The 22,246-nt window shown below is 39.0% G+C and overlaps 2 protein-coding genes and 1 long non-coding RNA gene across 13 annotated transcripts in view; 1 reads left to right on the top strand and 2 right to left on the bottom strand.

Annotated features, from left to right (window-relative positions):
• Window positions 1-253: 253 nt before the first annotated feature.
• LOC147134598 (sodium-dependent neutral amino acid transporter B(0)AT2-like) lies at window positions 254-11,492 on the bottom strand. Its single transcript, XM_086054659.1, has 12 exons — window positions 11,186-11,492; window positions 7,653-7,866; window positions 7,108-7,265; window positions 6,120-6,246; window positions 5,872-6,047; window positions 5,230-5,340; window positions 4,905-5,146; window positions 4,041-4,218; window positions 2,531-2,732; window positions 2,290-2,449; window positions 1,773-1,935; window positions 254-1,560 (listed from the first exon to the last, which is right to left on the bottom strand). Exons 1-12 carry the CDS (start codon window positions 11,186-11,188, stop codon window positions 1,213-1,215), a joined length of 2,082 nt encoding a protein of 693 aa, XP_085910785.1. The 5' UTR covers window positions 11,189-11,492; the 3' UTR covers window positions 254-1,212.
• Window positions 11,491-22,246, top strand: part of LOC147134596 (uncharacterized) — a 13,037-nt gene continuing 2,281 nt past the window's right edge. Inside the window, exons 1-10 of one of the 5 annotated variants that reach the window (XR_015089977.1) lie at window positions 11,491-11,647; window positions 13,706-13,849; window positions 15,380-16,753; window positions 19,258-19,345; window positions 20,733-20,995; window positions 21,144-21,373; window positions 21,437-21,580; window positions 21,693-21,814; window positions 21,897-21,965; window positions 22,092-22,187. This is a non-coding gene — a long non-coding RNA (uncharacterized LOC147134596). The remainder of the gene's footprint in view (window positions 11,648-13,705; window positions 13,850-15,379; window positions 16,754-19,257; window positions 19,346-20,732; window positions 20,996-21,143; window positions 21,374-21,436; window positions 21,581-21,692; window positions 21,815-21,896; window positions 21,966-22,091; window positions 22,188-22,246) is intronic. The other 4 variants (XR_015089980.1, XR_015089979.1, XR_015089976.1 and 1 more) reach the window with 4 other exon arrangements.
• The window catches only part of LOC147134597 (uncharacterized), a 2,945-nt gene continuing 1,438 nt past the window's right edge, over window positions 20,740-22,246 (bottom strand). For 5 of the 7 annotated variants that reach the window (XM_086054674.1, XM_086054673.1, XM_086054670.1 and 2 more), the window contains exons 6-12: window positions 22,100-22,163; window positions 21,866-22,035; window positions 21,688-21,769; window positions 21,307-21,566; window positions 21,118-21,231; window positions 20,974-21,032; window positions 20,740-20,890 (exon numbers count right to left, since the gene is read on the bottom strand). In XM_086054674.1, coding sequence (XP_085910800.1) covers window positions 21,212-21,231; window positions 21,307-21,566; window positions 21,688-21,769; window positions 21,866-21,944 — 441 coding nt within the window. In that variant the 5' untranslated portion in view covers window positions 21,945-22,035; window positions 22,100-22,163 and the 3' untranslated portion in view covers window positions 20,740-20,890; window positions 20,974-21,032; window positions 21,118-21,211. Of the gene's footprint in view, window positions 20,891-20,973; window positions 21,033-21,117; window positions 21,232-21,306; window positions 21,567-21,687; window positions 21,770-21,803; window positions 22,036-22,099; window positions 22,164-22,246 lie in introns of those variants that run through there. The other 2 variants (XM_086054675.1, XM_086054676.1) reach the window with 2 other exon arrangements.

Raw genomic sequence — 22,246 nt, 5'->3', positions numbered from 1 at the left:
GACCTTATGTATTACCTCGCCTGTACCTTATGAATTAAAATATAATAAATGAAACACTAAGTCAGTGCAAAATCATTAAATCAAGTGGCGGCATTTTCCAATAAAAAGCATATGCCTGAAAAAAAAATTAATTCACAAATAAAATGATTAATATTAAAAGAGTCCAAAGTTACTGACTTGCTGTATGTTTAATAAAATCTACATATATATACAATAGGCAGAATTTACAGCATCACAATCAAGAGGGTGAAATGTAAATATGACAAACATAGGCCTCTTTGCAGTCAAGTTAATACTGTACATCTTTAAATTGCCATGCACATATTTGGAGGATCATGAATTCATTCCAACCAAAATAAAATGCTAAATAAAAACTTCCATATAAGGATCCATCAAATAGTCCTTAATTTCCTTGAAATTATTTACAACTCTAATTGGTCTTCTCAAACACACTTACATGCAAACATGTAGGAAATGTTCATACAAGCCAGAAGAATTCATGTTTTTTCCCAGTCTGATGTCTTTATCACTGCACTGCGATACATTCATGTGGAAATGATCTAATTTAACTTAATCGGACCAAATATTCAAATTCCTTACTACAACCAATATATCTTTGTTCATCTATCACTACCCGTGCCAGCATTGTCTTATGACACTAGAGAGCAGAAGGTACAATTAGCGTGTATCCAACTCTTGCCATTCATCCGACGGCATAATAGCTTTGTGTTCAACTAAACAGGCCCAGAATGAATGCGGAGTCTAGTAAATTTGAGAAAATGAGAAAAGATCATTATATATCAATATTCATACCCTTTATGACATGTTTTATTTTGTGGTGTGCCAACAGATCATTTCAATACAAAATAAAACATGTGCTTTGGCTCAGTAAATGTTGGGAAACAGTGCAGCATATCTATTTTGTCTGGCTGCTGTGACACTCAGGGCTCCATTTTCACGACTGGCGTGAACCCTGCGTGATGTGTGGTGTAACTCAAATCCCTTGTGATTGGTGGTGGCTCACTGTATTTATTTAAAAGGATAGCTTTGGCGTGCTAACAATGTCGCTTCCTGAGCTAAACAACTATTGCGTCTATTGCTGTCCTCCATTTATTGTCCCACTTCTCCTGCAGCAGTGTCTTGCTTGCTTCTCCACTCGCCGAGGAGCTACACTTGAAACACTTTCCAAACAGCCTCCGAGCACTCAAATCCTCACACTCCCGTGTCCTGCTCCTCCTCGTCTTCCTCCTCCTCCTGCTGGGGCAAGAGGCGGTAGTGTTCGCTGCCCACTGGCAGGAAGGTCGTCCTGGGAGGGACGCCGTCTTCCTCGGGGCTAGCTCGATGGGAGTTGGAATCCAGCTGTTCGACAGAGCTGCACTTGGTGTACAAGTCGCGGTTGACCTCCTTGCCGTCGTCCTCCACGGAATCAGCGCGGAGCAGCCTGCGGCGCTGCAATGTTGAATGGATGTAACCGATGGGGACCGGCAGGCTGGCAAAGACGATGAGCAAGACAATCATAGCCAGAGCCCAGCCTGGGTACTCTAAAGTCATCTCAGAGCCCTGCCCAGAGAAAGAGATATACGCATGTGGAATGTGTAACATACAGATGCTCTCAGTCAAAAATGAAAGTTGGATAATGAATCCTTGAAATTCCTGTTTTAGATTTTGAACCATCCCAATTTCCATACTATTAATAATGCACTTATTCTACCGGACACAAATACATTTTGCTCTGCGGTGGGTCTTCAGCATCACCAAAAATATTCTCTTACCGTGTTTTCATTCCAGGCAGTGTACGTGGGCCTTTTAAAGACCATTCTCAACAAACTGGCAGCCAGAAGTCCGATCATGGCCAGCAAGCACACATATTTCCAAAGATATTTGTACACCACCGGGGGGCGCCATTTGAGCATGTCCTCAATATCATCCAGGAAACTGCAATAAAGAGGAACCACACATCAAGAATTGGAAGATAACTTAGTACCCTTCATTACATTTCACATAATCCATGAAAAAAATACACAAATATGCACTTGTGTAAATTGTAGTTCCTCTGAGACAAAATGTAGCTGTAGTTTTAGTAAAGGTGATTCATAAATATAGGAAATACCATATAGCTCTTGAAGACCCCCTGGATGAATCAAATTATATGATGTTGCATTAACTGTTTGTCTTGCAACCATAATAAAGAAAATTAAAATAAAAGCTTTTCTAAAATTCATTAACGACTCACAACGTCTGTTGACAATGCGTTCAATTAGTGAAAAACAAAAGTTCTTCATTACTTACCGATCAGTGCCATAAACCCAGGAGACGCTGATGGTTTCAAAGATGACAACAATGACTAAAGGCAGCGTGGCAGAGTAGTCGTCAAACATGGCCACAAAGTAGTTGCCTGAGCGCTGAGTGAACACAAGTCCAAGCAGGAAGCCCAAAGCACAGCTGCACACTAAAAAACAAACAAGAGAGAAATACTGAGACCTGGACGTACCAAAACATGCTGAATTTGCTTTCAATTTGACTGGCGTACCGGTGAGTAAGGTGCGGTGGCGTCCCAGCACATTAAAATTGTCCATGAGAGGTGTGAGGATTCCCTGCATGGTCCCAAACATGGTGCTCATGCCCAGGTTGAGCAGCATGAGGAAAAACAGAGCGGACCAGAACGGGCTGGCTGGGAATAGAGCCATCACCTCAGTGAAAGCTATGAAAGCCAGTCCTGTGCCTTCCACTCCCTGAGCGCCGACAGAAACAAACAGATGCAACATGACAGCATTGTACAAATACATAAAGTCTCCAGAAACCCAAATATCCCAAACTTTTTGCTTAGTAAACATAGTTTTTTCAAGAATACGTTCTATGCAGGCCCACTAGTTGAAACAAGGCATTCTGATAAATATTGCATTTGTGGAATATAAATTAAGCAGCAAAATGTAGCTATCTCAGCGGGCGGCCATTTTGTCACTTCTGCCGTCGGAAAATGTCTTCGCAGATGCTCAGGGCTCAGCTAACGACCAATCACAGCTTACCTGTTTTCTGAAGCTTAGCCATGATTGGTCGTTAGCTGAGCCCTGAGCATCTGTGATGTCATTTTCAGTCGACAGAAGTGGCAAAATGGCCGTCCCCTGAGATGGCTAAACACTTCTGGATTTTGCTGTTTAACTCATATTCCACTAATGCTACTTTAATCAAAATGCCGTGTTTGAACTAGTGGGCCTGCATAGAACATATTGTTGAAAAAAATATGTTTGGGTTGACTTCCGCTTTAAGATAAAATGAATTAAAAAAAGAAATCTAAACTAAGACTAGTACTAAAACTAAGGGGGAAAAAAGAACCAAATCTAAATGAAACTCAAGCTAAAAGTGATGCTTAACTATATTGCAAACGGCATCTTGCTCAGATTGACAAAAAGACTTTCATAATTCTTCATTTTAACGTAAAACCTAACAAATTAATAGAACTTCTTAGTTTTTCATTTGGTTTTGAAATTTTAAAAAGAACAATTATGAGTTGAAAGACATAAATGCTTCAATCAAGTAGTGTTATTTTATCTGGTATACACTGCAGGTTTGGTCACTGTGTAGTCTCAATGCTGTACTTCAAACTATATCAGAAAACACATGTTTCCTTTCTGGTAGATCTCAGCTTCCTTATTTGGCCTCAAGATTCCCCAGCAGGTAGGTCTATGGAAAGTGTACATTTCTAGATAAATGATCAACCCTGCATCTATAGGCTGCTGTTTTTGTACTTTTCCTGCTCACTTGTCTAACACAGCTTGCTTCTGTCTTTCCTGGAAACTTTGGACATACAAAACACCTCAGTTTTCATGTTGCTGCACAGGCAGTATATTTTACAGAGCCTTGTTCACTGACTCGGGCCAAGGTGAAACACAAGAAGTACTCCATTGGAAGAACCTTTACATTTTGGTGTTAATCCAGATAAAGGTGAAGATTCCGGATTTTTTGTTCACCTTTGTTAACACACATCATCATTATCTTTTTTTTACTATTGCATTTTTCCGCCCCTACCCGACGTTGCACACCTTGTTCATCTCCTCCTCTAGATTGCAGTCGGTGATGTTGAGACCCAGTGTGGCGCCATAGTGGCTGTACCACTCTCTGTAGTGTGATATGGATACCGATGTTGGTTCGCTCATGTTGAACTTCGGCCACCCGTGCGAGTCCTCCTGGATCCACATGTTGCTTAGAAGACGAACGTTTCTGCAAAACAAAAACCCCCAAAAACAAAACAACAACAAAAAAAAAAAAAACACAAGAATTGGAACCTGCGCAATTCAAATGAAAATTTAAGTAAACTATTCAAAAATCAAAGAAGTAGCTTGCATAAGTGTTCACACCCTAAAACTAATACTTTGCAATCACATCAGTATTGACTTAATGGCATCATTAAGTCATTTTGGGTAGGTGCCTAACAATTGGATTTAGGTCCGGGCTTTGGTTGGGGAAATGTTTTCAAGAATATGTTCTATGCAGGCCCGCTAGTTGAAACACGGCATTCTGATTAATATTGCGTTTGTGGAATATGAGTTAAGCAGCAAAATCTACCCCTTTTGTGCCATCTCAGGAGGCGGCCATTTTGTTACTTCTGTCGACTGAAAATGACATCAAAACTGCTCAGGGCTCAGGTAACGACCAATCATGGCTCAGCCTCAGAAACCAGGCCAGCCATGGCATTTCCATTCAGTTCAATTAGGAAAGATGATTTGGGATACAAGTGTTTTGAGTTAAGAACATGTTCACGGAATGAATGAACCGTGTAAATCAAGGCACCATTGGAGTCGATGTTTACCTTTTAATAAATTTAGAATGATATTAAACCTTATAACTCGGTAGTGGTTATTTTCTCTCACAATATCACAATCAAACATATGGTTTTTGATACATACTCAGCTACGCAGCCCTTTGCGATGTTTTTGGCCCGGAAACCCAGGATGACGAAAACAACGAGCGAGGCCAGAACAGATGTCATGAAGTTGATGCCGGAGACCAGCAGAGCGTCCCTGTGGCAGTTGTTTTGGACCGGATTGTAGGAGGAATACGCAATGACCGAGCCGTAGCCCAGTCCCAGGGCAAAAAACACTTGAGTAGCAGCCTGCCGCCACACCTGCATGTTCCCCCAAATCTCCAGCTGAGAAAAAAAAACACAAGTGAAACTGAGCCTCCTTTTATTTAAAGCGTGCCTTATAACATTCACATGAAATTCATGCTTACTCTTGGATAAAACATATACGTGATTCCCTCTATTGCTCCATCCAATGTCAAGCCTCTGATGAGGAAAATGAAGAGCACCACGTAGGGAAAGACTGAGGAGAAGTACATCACCTGAAATTTGGAACAACCAGATAGAGAGAGAGAAGTCACTTGACAGGAATATGGGAAACATTGGTTAGCTTAAGAGGCTAATGCCTATGCAGTATCTTTCTCACTACTTGATTTACTATGTAAAAATAACTGCTGCGAACAAAGTAATTTAAGAAGACATTATGAAAAATGTTAACATCTTGTATACCGATAGTCGGGTTCCCGGAGGGCTTACCCACCCACCAAGTGTGAAATTAAAGGAGCAAATATTTTGTTGAGATGCCTACTTCTGAAAAATGTGTATCATCAATTCTGAATTTCACCAAAGTGATTTATTTTCAAATAAACTTTCTTTTGGATGTTTTCTTCTATCAAATAGTCTTTGTGAATTCTGAAGCAGAAGAGGAATGCTTAGCCTTGTCTGCTATTATAGTTGAGCTCAGTCAAAGATGGCCTCTCTTGGAATCTTGGCAGAGGCTTGTTGGAACAAAGGACAGGGAAAAACATGTTACATTTATCAAGTATGAGGTTGTGAATGCTCTTCTTGTTCACCTTTGCCGATGACTTGATGCCTTTAATCATCGCCAAGGAGACAATGGTCCATGCGGCTAATAAGCAGCCCGTCATGAGTGAATTAAACTCTCCTGATTCCTCGATGGAATTAGAGATGTTCAGAGCTTTCCGAAACCAGAAGTAGGATGTTGCTGAACTTTGTGCACATTCTTTCACTGTAGATGAGAGCAAAATAGGCATTTACTGAATCTGCAATTGGATTATTAGTCTGAACAGGCAGAGTCTACCTGTGTCATTGGTGGCCACGTCAATGGGACAGTTCTCCCAGGGTAGAGGATACTGGAAGGAGTTGCCCATGTAGAAAAGGCTCCATGCAATAATCACATTGTAGTACAAAGCCACATAAAAACAAACCTGAGGAGAAAACAACTTCAAATATTACATACTGTATGTACATACCCATTGCTTGCAGGGGATATAAAGTCTACACATCCCTGTACAAAGCCAGGTTTTTCTGTTTTTGTGATATGAAAAAATAAGACCAAGATAAATCATTTCCAACACATTCTCCTACTTTAATGTGATGTACAACCTGTACAACTCAATTGCAAAAAACAAAACAAATTAAACTGCGGTCATAGTCAAAGTGAAGGGAATTATAAACAGTTCAAAATAGCAGTCAGTGTTAGCATAAAATAGCATAGCAATTATGTTAGCATAATTTTTTATTGAGTTGTACAGATACAGGTCACATTAATGTTGGAAAAAGCTTTGATATGATGAACCTTGTTCTCATTTTATTTAGACTGCAAAACTTGGCATTTTAACAGGCATGTGTAAACTTTTCATATCCCACTGTATTTGTTTTTACACAGTCAACACAGTGAACAGTGACAATTGAGGGGTTTAGCTGTAAAAGATTGACAAATCAGGCGTACTGGAAAATAAACATACACGCTGGATGAACACAGAGATTCTTATTCGCGTTCAGTGTCAGCGGGAGAAAGTGTTACACAACAACTCTCATGTTACAGCCCCTCATCGCCCTCTCTTCGTTTTACATAGAGACGGGCTACGAAAGACTTGCTGACACACAGGATACAGTCTATGGCCTTGTGAGGAGGCGTTTTGGAAAAGAAGGGCGGAGAGAAGTCAAACTCGTCAATCTCTTCAAACCCAAACATACTTTGCGTGAAGCTGCCTTTGGGAAGAGGCCCACATTGGATGCACAGCGTATGGGAAGATAATCAACGGCTTCGATAAATTCTTTCTTACCAAGCAGCTAGAATAGCCGATGCCGGCCAGTTTTGGGGAAATGTGCTTCCACACTCCGATGCTGCCCTGCCGAATGCTCTGGCCAGCTGCCAACTCCATGAAGAATAGGGGAACGCCAACCACCACCAAAAGAAAAACATACAAAAGCATGAAGGCCCCTGCAAGGAAGGAAAAGAAAATATGTGTGGATTACTTTTAGGGCTACTACTACAATATGGCTGTCATCAAATATGGTTGATAAGGATTGCCTTTACTATGAATGGCTAAAAGCTAATAAATAAATGGATAAAGCGTGGCCGTTTCACATAAAAAACCAAGTGGCATAAAAAAAATTGCTAAATTATTCCTTTTTTACGTCTTTACCGTTATTGATCCAATTAGAGGAAAATGACCCACATCCTCATAAACTAGAAGTACACACCTTTTTTTATTATTGGACCATTAGTCAGTGTTATATGCGGACCTACCGTTTTTTTATATTTTAGAATAAAACAAACATGTTAGTAATTCCAAACTCAAATGATAATCTCCACATTGATCATCACCTCCTCCATTCTGGTGGCAAAGGTATGGGAACCTCCACACGTTCCCCAAGCCGACACTGAAGCCCACCTGGGCCAACACATACTGGATCTTGGAATCCCAGGCTGGCCGGTCTCCATCGTTGGTTTCGTTTGCGTCAGAACTGAGGGCGAGCTGAGTCTGACTCTCAGTCAGCCATGCGCCATCCTCGTCGCCATTCAGCGACAGTTTCTCTGTCTTGGAACAAAGAACAGCAAAAAAAAAAAAAAAAAAACACATCCATTGATAAATTCAATTTCTAAAACATGGCAGAGAAGTTGATGAAACACAAGCTTACTGTACACAATGGCCGAAATCCACTCAAGTAAAGAATGTTTCCCCGCTATAACATGGCTAATCATCAGTACTTCTGTTTTAAAAAACGTGTTAAAAAATGTGTTTCAATTTCACCTATTGCGGGTGTGTTTGGAACATATTTTGCAGAGAGTAACAAGTTGAAGTATACTTGTTGTCAACTGTTATACTCATTTAATTGGAAGGGAATAGAGCAGACGGCTTGTATGGTTATCACAGCATCGTGTGTGTGGAGCTCTCGCCTCCCACCCATCACTTGCCATGTGATAAAAAACAAGACGTGTGCTGCGACTCAAGCCACACTCCATTTAGTGCACAAACAAGCAGTGGGGGCTGGGCTCGGTTTGGAAGCCCATCTCAAATATCGACTTCGTAGCAGATTGAGAACATGTGGGATGTTATTTGACTGGAATACGGGAAGAGAACGTGTGAGTTTAACATCCATAATAAACAAACACCATTATGTGACCAGGGAGTGACTCAAAGGCTTCATATGCGTGAGTGACATGACCTCACCGCGTAGTTAGTATGCGAGCATATTTGGCTAGAAAGAGTTATCAAAACATATTCAAACAGACTATGTAGAGGCTATTTGGAGAATGACAGATGTGCAGAGCAGTCAACTCTTAAAATGGATGGTGGGTGAGGGGAATGTAAGATTACATTGGTTGAGCCTGTGGGTGGTGCCAAGGTGTAAACGGAGGGCATGTGGTCAGGAAATAAACTTTATTTCACCAACCTTAACATTACTGTAGTCAGGCATGCTGACATTTTGCCGTTGCGGTGGTCAGAATTGTCCAAATAAAATGTGAAAATGATACATAGGAGCTTCGCAGAGACATGTCGGTGACATCACCAAACATCATTTACAACCATTCAGATTGTTCAGTGAGTCCTTGCAGCTGTGGGGGAAAACATTGTCACACCTCTGTGAGCTTTTATGTTCAGGCTTCTAATGTCAAGGGCACCAGTGGACAAAAGGCGAGGGCAAATGTGTTATGTCACGATGCCCTACTCTAACTTGAGAACATTGTTGCAGCCAGGGGTGATTCTAGGATCAAACGTTAGGGGTGCTGACCTTCTGACAAGGCAAAATAAAGTTCACTATTTTGTGCTTTTTAACACAGTTCCATACCCACATTTATGAAAGAGAAGCACAAGACTTTGGGGGGAAGTCTGTCACTAAACCATCAAATCAAATAAAGGTTATTTAATTGTGGAGTCACCGCAAAAAAGGAAAAAACATTCTCAAACTTTAGGGGTGATGAGATGAAAATAACAACTATGGCTGTGGCTTTACAAAGGGAATATTTTATTTGAAAATGAAGACGGTAAATTTATACTAAATGTGAATATGGAGAAATTTTCCAGTACGATCAAATGCACCCCTGATTGCTAACGTCTGTGCTAAATTAATGAAACACGGTTGATACATATTAGCAATACTTACGGAGCCCTTTATAATAGAAAAAAAATCATATTTGCTAACCAAAGTCTAAAATTAACAGAGCAAGCCTCACTTTAATTGTATGGAACTATGTGATTTTTCCCAGCCGGACAGGAGCAATGATGAAAATAAACATTACGTATAACAAAACAAAATTATAGTATCCTGATATATGTTATTATTAGAATAAATATAATGTGCTTAAAAGTCACCGAAGTTTAAAAAAAGGCTTGGAGTGGACTACAATTATTTTCTATGGTTCATTTTCCAGTATTTTGACTTTATTAAGCATTTTAACATCAAGATGACAATTTCACTGGTCAACATTTAGAACTGAACCTGTTACCCTGGTGGGTGTTCTATAAGTGCACGAGGATATGAATGGAGCGTATATTCATGTCAGACTCATTAGTTTACAGTATATGTTTGAAGTGAGGTTTAATCATTGAATAATCTCAGTTGTCATCTCCCCCTCCACAAAAGACAGCAACCTCTCGTGCATCTGGCCTTTGCAAACATTCATAAAGGCTTCCATGCCTGAAAAGCCACCCAAGTCATTTTGACAGAAAATCCTCATTTCACGGGACCTTATCATAAGACAAACACTGCATCAATAAAGGTATACAAACACATTCTTCAGGCCACCAGCTTGCTATCTGCTGGTTTCTACTTCCATTCAGATAAACAACACTTTAGTGGAAGAACATTATGGAAACATTTAGACAGGGCAAAAGTAAGACTCATAAAATTAAAGTCAACAAGTAGCTGCATCATAACTGCTTGACTTAAAGTACTGCATGGTGTTAATTGAACAATGTTGTTGTTGTGTGTTGAAGAATTGCACTGCATCATACTGAGAGTCCTTGCCAATGTACTGGTTACTTTATTTAGAGTGGCAAAATATTAGCACCTTATTAACACCTCTTAGTATGATGCAGTGCAGTAGTTCAACACCAATACAGTGGAAAAAAACCAAAAATTAAATTATATAATAAATGGGTTAATTGTACTTTCTTGGGGAAGAGCATTTAATTGTCTGTCACTACATGTCACAGATAGATTAACAAAGACACATGATTAGTCATGAATAGAAAAAAGAATCTTTTTCAGGCCACTTATGTGAAATTGGATTAATTCCCACAGCATTTGATAATCCCTAACAGCACTGTAAGAGAGAATCACTGCCGGAATTATCACAGGGATTTAATCAAGGACTGCGTGCTGTCAGGTTGTTGTTAAATTCAGGTATATGGAACTTTTTTTTAAAAGACCAGTTTGCTGTTTAACAATTTCTAAGTACAATTTTTTATTTAACGTATGTACAATACATGTTTTAAATGAATCATTACCCAAGTACACTTTTTTTTCCTTTGCCTATACGTAAGTGCACTGTTAATTTTCAAACGGATGAATGAATGAATGAAAGCCTACTATGTTACTGTATTATAATGTCAGTCATTATGGTGGTACCTGGAGAGGTAGGCTACTGCATTGTTTGAGGTGGTACTTGGTTTAAAATGTCTGAGAACCTACTGATCTAAAATATGAACACATTTGTCAGTGTAAATATTCAATCCATTATTGAAGCAGTAGAATTGAGACAAGTTAGCATTTACAGAACAGCACAGACTGTAGTGTGCACTGTATAGCAAAGCAGCTACGGTTGGTGGATCAACCATAACGATAACAACGTTGAAATCTGAGCGATGACACTAAAAACACATTTTGAAGAGCGTTTAAGAGTGTGGAAATTACCATGACTGACAGCTCGCTCCAACGCTGCTGCTCCCAATTTCCAAACGATCCCGATCTTGCTGAATTTTAAATGTTTTGTTGTTGTTATCTTTCGTCCTCAATACCCCTCTTCTCAACTTGTCTTTCTCAACTGAAGGACGTTTAAAATTCCCCCCCCCCCTTTTTTTTAAACTTGAATTGTGTTTTTACGGTGGAGGGAGACACTTTTGAAGCTCCACGCGGTCACGCACACGTTTTCAACAATCCAAATAAGAGCAAGTGAGAGGTTACGTTTACTACAGCCAATGGGCAGGATGGAGGGGGCGGGTCCGGGGCTGGACTCCACGAAAATAACACGCGGTTTCATTGTTGCGCAACTGTGAGCTGCCCGGAGGTAGCAAAGTAATTCATACTGTTCTGTACTGAAGTAGACTCACGTTAATGGGGGTGGTGGGTGGAGGGACTGCATTCAACTATGGAGAAGTAAGTAAAAAGTAACAATTACTTTATTTTTTAACTGTCAGTACCCGTTTTGATAACTTGCACAATCAACACACCTGAATACAAAATAGTTTCGCTCTTTCATTAACTTTTACTAAAAAGAAAGCCGCATGCTAGCTAGAGCTCATCTTCCAAACGTGTCCCCATTGAGTTTGCCAATGTTGTGAACAGACTTACCCCCCACAAAAAAAAGCTAAACCATCTAACGATAACAATATTAAAAAATACTACTAAATAGGACCATCTTACTTATCTGAATTTGTTGCAGCATTGTTGCTAATGCTTCCTTATTCAGATTTTTTTTATTGAAAGAAATGGTAGAAAGTACAAAATAGGGAGTAAAAGAAAAAAGTCGTCACGAAAATAAATACTTCACTTTAGTACAGGTCCGTGTTTCTTTTGATCATTGGATAGTATGTTTGGAAGCAGATGCAAAAATGAAAAAAACGAGTCGTTATTTGATTTTCATTTTAAAATACAAACATTTTAAAATACAAACACCAACATTGAAGTACAGCTTGATTTTCCATTTTGTTGTCTGGAACGACTAAGGAAAAGTCTCATTCTAAAATGAAAATAGAATACAGCACGTGACACAAATCGAAATATAGCTCGTATATCTGTTTTAGATATCCGGAAGTTGTCGCCGAAAGCATTGCTCTTAGTGACCAGGAGATGGCGAAAGCGTAGCGCCTGAAGACGATATCTTGTACTGTATTGTAACCTGGAAAAAAATGTAGGTATCCTATAATACTGTAATAATAATAATAATAATAATAATAATAATAATAATAATAATATTAATAATAATTATGTATGTATGTATGTATGTTTGTATGTATGTATGTAAGCTTTCATGGAGGACTAAGGAAATCATAATGTATTCATTCACATTTGACTGTAAGATAAGATAAGACAAGAATGCTTTTATTGTAAATCAGTATTTTGACTATTCATTTTTTTTTAATAAAATGCCAAGCACTCCAACCTCCCCCCTGTTCCCCACCTCCTTTCTGTTTTGTGTGCAAAAAGCTTGGTAGCAACAATGATGTTTTACTTTTTGTTGTTGTTTTTACCCATTCTTCAATACATTATCTTGAGACTTGTGCTTCACTGTTAAACTTCGTCGTGCACTTTAAATGCACGCTCCTCCTTAAGGGAATGGTGAAGTAAGATCAGTCGAGATCAGGAGTGTTATGAATACACTGTTGAGATTTTATTTTAATGTTCGTACATATGAATAAGATTAAATCTTAGGTGTCTCACTTTGCTCTAAGAAGCAATGCTATGCTGTGGATGGAGAATGTGAGATGGTCCCACCTTCTCACATCAAAATTTCCCCATTTTTTTGTTTCATTTAAAATGAAATCAAAACAGCTCGCAGCAATAGATCCGCTAACATCAATGACGATCCAAACATTACATGATTTTTTTTTAAATTTGTGGACACATTATTAATATACCATGGACACAAAATGCTAATGTGTGTCCATAAAAAAGTCACATATAATGGGTGCACAAAATACTCATAATAATATTATAAAAATAACTAATAATAACTAATAATAATTTGTGAATTAGATTCACATGAACAACTTTGACATCTGTGTTAGCAAATGTGTCACATCTTCGCTGGAGACTCAATGTCTAGTGTCCTTAGAGACAAGTGTCTTTGAATAGTCTGTTCTCATCTTTAGCCTGCAATGGCATCTTTTCCACAATCTTAGGGCAAACAAAAACAACAAGCAGACAAAAAAAAAGACAAGTGGAAGTCTCAAAGTGGTATTTATATATGCAAAAAATCTTCCAACACGAAAAGGCGAATACAAATATTTCCCTTACTTACTACTACTGTTGTATATTTGTTACGGTGTTGTTGTTGTTGTTTGAAGAGTTGTTGCACAATTTGTCAAACACGCTTTTCTTTCCATTTGAATTGAGCCTTCTACCGTACAGTCGTACACATTCTTTGATTTACGGTCGATAGATAATTTCATAGGATAACATGCTTGCCAAATGTCTTTGGGATCTCCTGTCCAGTCGATGGCGATGTGCACCAAGGAGATGTAACCCGCCAAAAAGAAGACGAAGAAGAAGTAGCAGCAGAAAAGAAGAAGAAGAATAGTACGTGTACACATCCGGTTCAGTGACCAAGTCTCCTGGTGACTGGCAGCTGTGTTTTCAGTGAGTAATTTAAACATTTTTAAACCGTTTATTTGCCATTTATATACAAATGTATGTATGTACACTATTTGGTATCATAATTACAACACTGAGGCTTTCTAGTTTGTTTATTGTTACTCGCTACGTCACTGGAAGCTCGCTAGCTATTGTCTCATTAGCTAGCACGCCCACAAGTCGAACTCAGCTGTCAATCAAAAGGCAATCAAGGAAAGCGTTTAACTTGAATGCTGTTTTGTATGTTTTCCACCCTAAAGCTGATGTCCAAAATGGAAGAGTCATGGCTTCACATAATGGGAGAGATTTGTCTCAAAATTATGCACACACAAATGCACCTGTGATTTTCACGTTATTTTCAGATTCACAAATGTATTTAACTTAAATAACAAAATATTTATATTTTTGAATTCAAAGATTTAGTTGCACCAAAATGTGCTTTTCAGATCCACAAATATATTTTCGTGATTTTCCCTTTTTTTTTTTTTTTTTTTTTATTGTTGCATTTATCATGACTTATCGTGTAAATATTCAATGCAGCACAGGATCTGTTTGCACCCTTTTTTGGTGTCGTACGGCATGACCATATTTGCTGATGTACAATCGTCTCTGTTGGCATACTGTAGTTTCATGTGTAAAGATTGACAGTGACTCAAGATATATTTGCAAAATATTTTGCTGTAATAAGAACTTTTTTTTGCAACAAGCAGCGGCTGACGAAACAGGTCAATTACTTTATATAACTTGAAAAGAAGACAAAAAGGAAACAAAAGCAAAAAACATTTTGATAACATAAAAAATACATATTTATCATTTTTTAAAGGGGGAAGTCAACACAAACATTTTTTTTCAAGAATATGTTCTATGCAAGCCCACTAGTTGAAAGAGGGCATTCTGATAAATATTGGGTTTGTGGAATAAGTGTTAATCCACTCGTTTTTAGCGATCTCTTGGGGCGGCCATTTGTCTGATGTCGACTGAAAATGACATCACAACAGCTCACTACGACCAATCACGGCTTAGATTCAGAAAACAGGTAAACCATGATTGGTCTATAAAATATCATAGACTCATGTTTGACATCCCAACCCCTAGACTGAAGGATCGAATCATGGTATAGGCCTATGTCATTGTTTTGATTTTTTTAGTTATTAAAGAAACATTGTCATATGTCAGTTTTTGTTGATTATGGTGGCGCCATGTCGACAAAAGCGGTAGTGTTTTGACAAAAGTCACTTTTCAAAACCACATTTTCCATGCGCGCCAGCACGTAGTGTCGTGAAATCCTGAGCTCTCGCTGGACTGAATTACATTTGTATTTCCAGTGGCTGTGTGAAAGATGAATAGCGATGAGGTAATGAATCTAATTTTGTTTAAATAATACTTTTGTTTCTTTGTTTGTATTGGGGCTTTTGCCATGTAACCAGTAAGAGCGCATAGACCTTCGAATCGACTTACGTTCTTATAGGGAAAGGAAGAAGTGAGTATGCCGTAAAGCATTTCAGGACATTTGTATTTTTTTTTTTTGTGTGCCAGGGTTAATCCCATCCTCCTCAAAGTTGCTGAATGCCAGTAAAAACGATACAGACCCCCACAGGGCATGACAAAGTCCCATTCAACTACATGTAAGTCAATGTTTCATCAAAAGAGTTTTTTAGAAATGTTTTTATTCAGGTCGATTTCTTGCCCAGTGCTGCATTAACATTTTAATGCATTGATGCACTTATTTCTGAAGTGTGAAGTGCTCGACTGTATTTGAACGCGCCTTGCGTCTCGGCTAGCAGAGCGTTGTCAATGTTTAATGTGACGTTCCCGTTATGATATGTTTGAACCAGCGATCGCTGCTAGTTAAGTTCGACAGCCATTAACTTGGCAAAGTACACACTAGGGATAGACTGATTATCGGTGCCGATATTCAGAATTTTGGTGAATATCGGTGTTGGCCTTTTTTTAATTAACCTGACGGCCGATAATAAATCAATTTAAAACCTTGTTAACTTCAAGGAACTATTTGTTTAAACTTTCAGTTAACTTTATAAGAGATTCTACTGATCCTGGGAAACTATGCACCTTTTGGTTTTGTTTGAAATCAAAACAAAGATAAGTGAAATTTAACATTTCTGTCATTTTGAAATTTTGGATAACTTTATTTACTGTCGAAAAACAATAGGGAGCAATTGTTTAACTCTTCTTGTAACTTTTGAAGACATGCTGATGACCCTGGGAGCTCCCTGAACTTTGTTAGTTTTACAACAAAGATACATATTGTCAAAAAGGTATAATAATAAAAAACATCAACATTACGCAATAATTTTAATCTGAAAAAAATGTTCACCAAACATGCGTAAAGGCATTTCAACAAAGTTGAGAGTTTTAATTTGTTTTATTTTTTGATGCCAATATTTTCCCTTTTACTGAAAATGAATATCGGCTCCAAATATCGGTTATCGGCCTCCTTGAATAATCGGATACCCAGATTCGGATACTGTATTCCGAGGGGACCGATTTACCATGACGCGCGTCACATGGGCTCATTCCGCCTTGTGCGCGCAGTCCGACAGATGGACACAGTTGGAGCACCTTTGCTGTTTGCACGATTGCGCGATTGAAATGTCAGCCCCCAGTGTGGGAATATCTTGGAAATGGCATGACGTTTGTGTAAAAAAAAAAATACGGTTGTCAGCTGAGCCACAAACGCACGTTCCACAATTCACACGCAGAGTCATGATGAATGCGCGCACACATAAAACAAAACACACAAGTGAAAATCACCAATATATTTGTGGATCTGAAAAACTCGTGAACACCGCGAATGCATTTGTGTGACTAATTTTGTGGCAAATCTCTCCCCATGTTCACCTGCTGCTGGTCGTCTACCTTCACATCGCACCATCAACATATTCTTCAAAGGTACTGCATGCTGCTTGTTCCTTCCATTTTCTTCTATGTAGCATTATGCCTCTGGTGGCTCGAGAGGGTCAAAACATTAGGGACACCGGCACAGTCTAATGACATCCAATGTTGTTATGTTATAAATTTACTTTTAGTTTAAATCGTGTGTGTTAAACCGATTTGAAAAAAATATTGAAGTACATTAAAATATACAGTATATTTTTACTATGTAATTTTTTACACTCATTTTACAATACTTAAATTTTTTTAGATTAATGAATGTGATTTCTCTGTACTAAAGGAATCATTTCTTTCTTCAATTCAAAAGAGTTCTCGGGTGCTTAAAGGAAGGTTTTTACTTACCTTGACAACCTGGGGCTTTGTGACGACACCTTTTTTGCAAAAATGTTGTGACTTTTCTAACCCCTCTTTGTTTCCAAAAAAAAAAAGTAGCAAGTTATTATCCATCCATTATCCATACCGCTTATCCTCACAAGGGTCGCGGGCGTGCTGGAGCCTATCCCAGCTGTCTTTGGGCAGGAGGCGGGGGACACCCTGAATTGGTTGCCAGCCAATCGCAGGGCACACAGAGACAAACATCCGCACTCACAATCACGCGCAAGTTATTATATTTAAAGAAAATTTATGAAAAATCTCAAACTGAAATAAAATTAAAATAGTTTTTAAAAAATCAAAATAGTAGTCCCCGCCATCTGGGTTCAGACTGCAAAGGAAGCCACCACTCTGGTGAGCACCCATAAAAATTGATTGTAGAGGCAGCTTTTAAAGACAGAGCTGTCAAATTGTCTGTTGTCAATAAATGTAGTGTGCTGGGGCGTGACGTTGCCAGACAGAAAGAGCCTCCACCCCAACATCAACAACTTAGCCAAACCTTTGAGTATGCGGTGTACAGGTGCAGCTTCACTGAGAGGCGTCTTGAATATCACCGCTGTCCTGTGAAAAACACTGATCTCCAATTTTGGAAACTTTTTTTAATTTTCACTTTAATGCGATTTCTGTAACGCAGAAACATGATTCAGGTAAAAATAAGAAAATGGGAAAAAAAAAATGGAGATAAGTGTTTTTCACATGACAGCGACGATATGTTACTGACCAAAATGTTGCGTTGCTTTTTTTATGCTGGCGATTGCACTGAATAAGTCATTAAATAGATAAGCCTTTACAGAAATGTAAATAAATGTAAAATCTCAAAATAAAAACACCTTTGATTTATTAAGAATATCATGACGTATCTAAATTGATCCTGAAAAAAAAAAAGTGTTCTGTCAAGCGATTAATTTATTTGAAGTAATTCATGCAAAATATTTCATAAATGATTTTATATGAAGATTGTAACTGATATTTACTCTAGCAAAATCTCGGAATTAAAAAAGAAAGTAAAGTATATTTAGATTAAGAGGCTGTGCAAATAGCTTTCTTTGATCCTTGAATATGATTCTTTGAGTATGTGGGGATGGCGCCTTTTCTGTTGCCGGTCCTTCCTTTGGAATGACATTCCATTAAATGTCGGGCAAGCCCTCTCTCTGTCCATTTTTAAAAACTGTTTGAAGACACATTTCTAGTCTTTGGCTTTTGATCTGATGTGAGACTGACACGTTTCTGCTGTTTTCCAGTGTCTACTGTATATAGTAATTTGTGTTTTAATTTATTGCGTTCACTTGTTATATTATTGCGATTGTAATGTAAAGTGCTTTGTCAGAGCTGCCGCTGTTATGAAATGCACTATATAAATACAATATGCCAAAGACATATTTGGGATTCCTCCAATGAGTAACTTTTTCAAGTAGAACTACATAGAAGTCCATCTTTGTCTGTCTTTGCGTTAGTGGCTCTCCTCTTAAGTTTGGCTGCAAGGTGAGCAGAGGTCAGCTGCCTCAGGAATGAAATAAAACTGAGTTCATTTTTTTAACGCTTTATGAAATTTAAATTATTCTCCAGAGTTAACGCTTTAATTTTTCTAATACAACAGATTTGGGCCACGGGGAAAAAGAACAAACAAAAATGTGTAATCTTATACATCATGAATTTGAAAAGTTTTATAGTTTTGATAAAAGTTGTGTATTTTGGAAATGTAAAGTAATACTTAGCAGATAATTTAGGGTTGTAAAGTGACATTTTTACAAGGGGAGGAAAAGGAACATCAAGGGGATGAGATTGCTTCCTGTTGGAGTAGTTTTACTTTTTGTGTATGTTTGAACAATATTAAACTACGTACTCTATCTTAGCACATGTGTGGAGTATTTTCAGTAGGAGGACTTTGAGGCCCTGCTTGAGCAGTTGATTGAAAGGAGCATGAGTTGCTCATTGGATGTCAGGTGTGGAGAGAAAGCCACCAGCTGATTGCTCACACAGATGCATGATGTGTGTGGGCACATTTGCAAATGGATGTGTAAAAAGTGAAACTATACCACCATATCTTCCTAATAATATGACTTGAATCTTAAAATAGACAATTAAAAAAAAAAATCAACTTTTACTGCTTTTATTTTCTGCCTGACCAGATGGATGGAGGAGGCTTCGTGCTCAAAGGTGCAGCCGATGGACTTGTGGGACATGCGGAAGGGCAGGCCAAGCTGCATTTGGACCCATGTGAGTATTGAGCAGTGTGTGTGCTTGAGGAGCTCATGTGTGATGTCACATCTCACCGCAAGGTGGACGTGTGTGCACTCAACTTCAACTTTTGCTTGCTTCATGCATTGCATGACACAACACCATGGTCAGACACTTCTGGGCATGTTTTTCAATGACAATGATGTGGGCCAAGGTAGTTAAAAGTAATGTCATATTTTTAAAAAAAAGTATCTATCTATCTATTTTTGACTAACTTGGTTCACATCAGTGTCATTCAAAAACATGTCCAGAAGTGTCTGACCATGGTGTCGTGCAGTACACTTTATGTCCCAGTGTGCTCACGTCCCCCTTTGGTGCCATGGCCAAAGTGTGTGCGCGTCATTTGAAGTAAGTGACATCACACATGAGCTCGTCAAGCAGGCGACACTTAAGCTGCTTCCATCGTCAATGTCTGTGTGTGCAACTTGAGTTAGCTCTCACAAACAGTGACTGGTGAGATGCTTTCAAATTGTCATGTTTTTGTCCAATAAATTGTTCAACTTGAATTGGAGTCTTTGTGTTTTATTGGTAAATCTGCCCTCTTTTTTAGTCTTGCATGTTGGTTGCTGCAGTGGAAAACTATTCCAAAGGCTGCTTGAAGTGTTGAGGTGAGAGTTGCACGTCAGCCACTACTACTGTGGACACAAGTGTCACATTACTACTCCTGTTTGTCTCCTCATGACTCAAAACTCGAGCAATCTCTAAATTCATCGAGCTTTGGGTCATGTGAGATTGAGGGGAATAGTAAGTCTTGTGTCTCATGTAGTGACTGAAGTGCAACTTTGACCTGAAGACTCAAAAGTGCCTTAAAAAAAACCTATCTGCTGCTAGGACTGCCCCTAACTCCGCCTGAATTTGAATCCACCAATCACAGTGTGGCTTGAATTTGCATAGCCAATCAGAACGCACTTATTTGCATAGCCACGCCCACTTTTGGCAATCCGACCAATCACAGCGCTGTAAATTTGCATAACCACGCCCACTCTGGGCCCCACCAATCGCAGCACTTTCAATTTGCATAGTCCCGCCCACCTTTTGACCAATCATAGCCTTTTATCCACATTGCTCCACCTACTTCCAGACTCATCAGCGAATCAGAAAGCTTTATTCCAGCTTTGACACACCCACTTCCCCCCCCAAAAAAAAAAAATCAGAAAAAAAACATTCGGGAAAAAAAATTGAAAAATATTTTAGGATTTTTTTTTTTTTTGCAAAAAAAAATTTCAGAAAAAAACTCAGGAAAAAAATTGATTTTAGAATTTTTTTTTTTTTTTAACTTTGCTTTAAGCAAGTTTTTTGTGATGTGTGCAAGAATGTAGTTGAGAGCTTAAGTGTCATTTGTAATCAAGCTTTATTTCTTTTGCAGAGGAGACAATCACAAACAAGTTACAAGTCAGATGACTGTCTGCTTGTTGCCGCGTTGCTGAAGTGGTCGGCCAGCCAGAAGACAAAGTTGCAAGTCTGATGACAGTCTGCTCGTTGCAAAGTGGTCGGCCAGCGAGAAGAACTTGGACGAGTGTGGACCTAAGACCAAAAAAAAACAAAACATCTGTGAGTCAAAAGTTATGTCAACATCTGGTGCAGAAGATGTGGGGCTTGAAACCTACCAGCGATCAAGACTCTTCAGAGGTGAGTTATGATGGATGGTGATCTTGTTCTTTGCTGCCTACAAAGGGGAAAATAACCAAAGGTATTGGGTCAGAAAAGTTGTCATGAGGATTATCCAGTGAAAAAAAATGTAAAGAACATACCGTAAATGTCTTCCATTTCGTCTCAGGCTGCCTCAAAGTTTGGCTTCAGAACCTCGTGGATGAGCAAGCAACAAGAAAGGCAAAAGTGTTGCTGCTACTCCATCGTGCGCCACACTGGACACAAGAAAAAGTCAACTTTGTCAAGACAACCAGAACATGCTAGCTGAAATGAAATGTTCCTTTTCTTACCAGCAGAGGACTCATTTTCAGTCATGTTGCAGCACTCCAGTGGCGCCATCTGCGGGACAAGGAACATGTGAGTAGTCAATTCTATTACTAACCTGAAATGCAGGTACATTCTACTGTTACGCTTCTTCAGGGGCTCCTCTTTGATGCAGTCTGGAACACCCTGGCAAGCTTCATGATATGCACCATTCAAGTTGGATGACATGTAAAGACTGTCTCCTCGTCGCTGCACGGCGAAGTCGTCAGTTGACCAGCATGTGGACCTAAAGACAAAAAGGTGAGTCAAAAGCTTATGGCATCAGCAACATACCATGAATGCATAGTGTTTCATCTTTAATGACAACATTGACAATTTTTTTTTAGTTGACTAAAATATTTTCTCACTGTAGACTGGAACCTTGCACTGCAGCAGCTGGTCGAGCTCCTGAAACTCTGGACTGGTGCAGACCTCCCCCAGATGGACAAACTTGCAAATACCACAAACGATGGACCAGTCAAGCTGCTATTTTTAGTATGTTTATTTGCATGTCTTAATATTGACAATGGAGGCAGCTTTGAGGACCTTCCACATTTAGAAACATTTCTTTGCCCAGCAGGTGGAAGAGTCCCTGACGGCACTCTTGCTGGAAGCTGCAGTGCATGCCAAGTCTAAGAAAAAGCAGGCAAGTGCTCTTTCAACATGCAGAGTTTTTTTGTAGCTTGAACCAGTCACCAAGTTGATCATAGCGCCACCTAGAAACAAAAAACAGTCAACAACCTTGATTCGTCAAGTTTGTCTTTTGCAACAGGTGCCAACCTTGAAGAGGAGCTCGACTTCACAAGATGATCCAGGCTGCACTGATCAGGTTCTTCAGCGCCACCTGGTGAACAAGAGCAGGACAAAAGTAGTAACTTGTTGACCAGGTCTTCAATCCTGTTCATTGTGGGTCGCCCATCTGCTACA

The sequence above is a fragment of the Filicampus tigris genome, chromosome 16 (assembly GCF_054856515.1).
Source record: "Filicampus tigris isolate MCC_2025a chromosome 16, RoL_Ftig_1.0, whole genome shotgun sequence".
Taxonomy (NCBI): domain Eukaryota; kingdom Metazoa; phylum Chordata; class Actinopteri; order Syngnathiformes; family Syngnathidae; genus Filicampus; species Filicampus tigris.
Note: the sequence above shows the minus strand (reverse complement) of the source record. Positions and strands in the feature narration are given on the sequence as shown.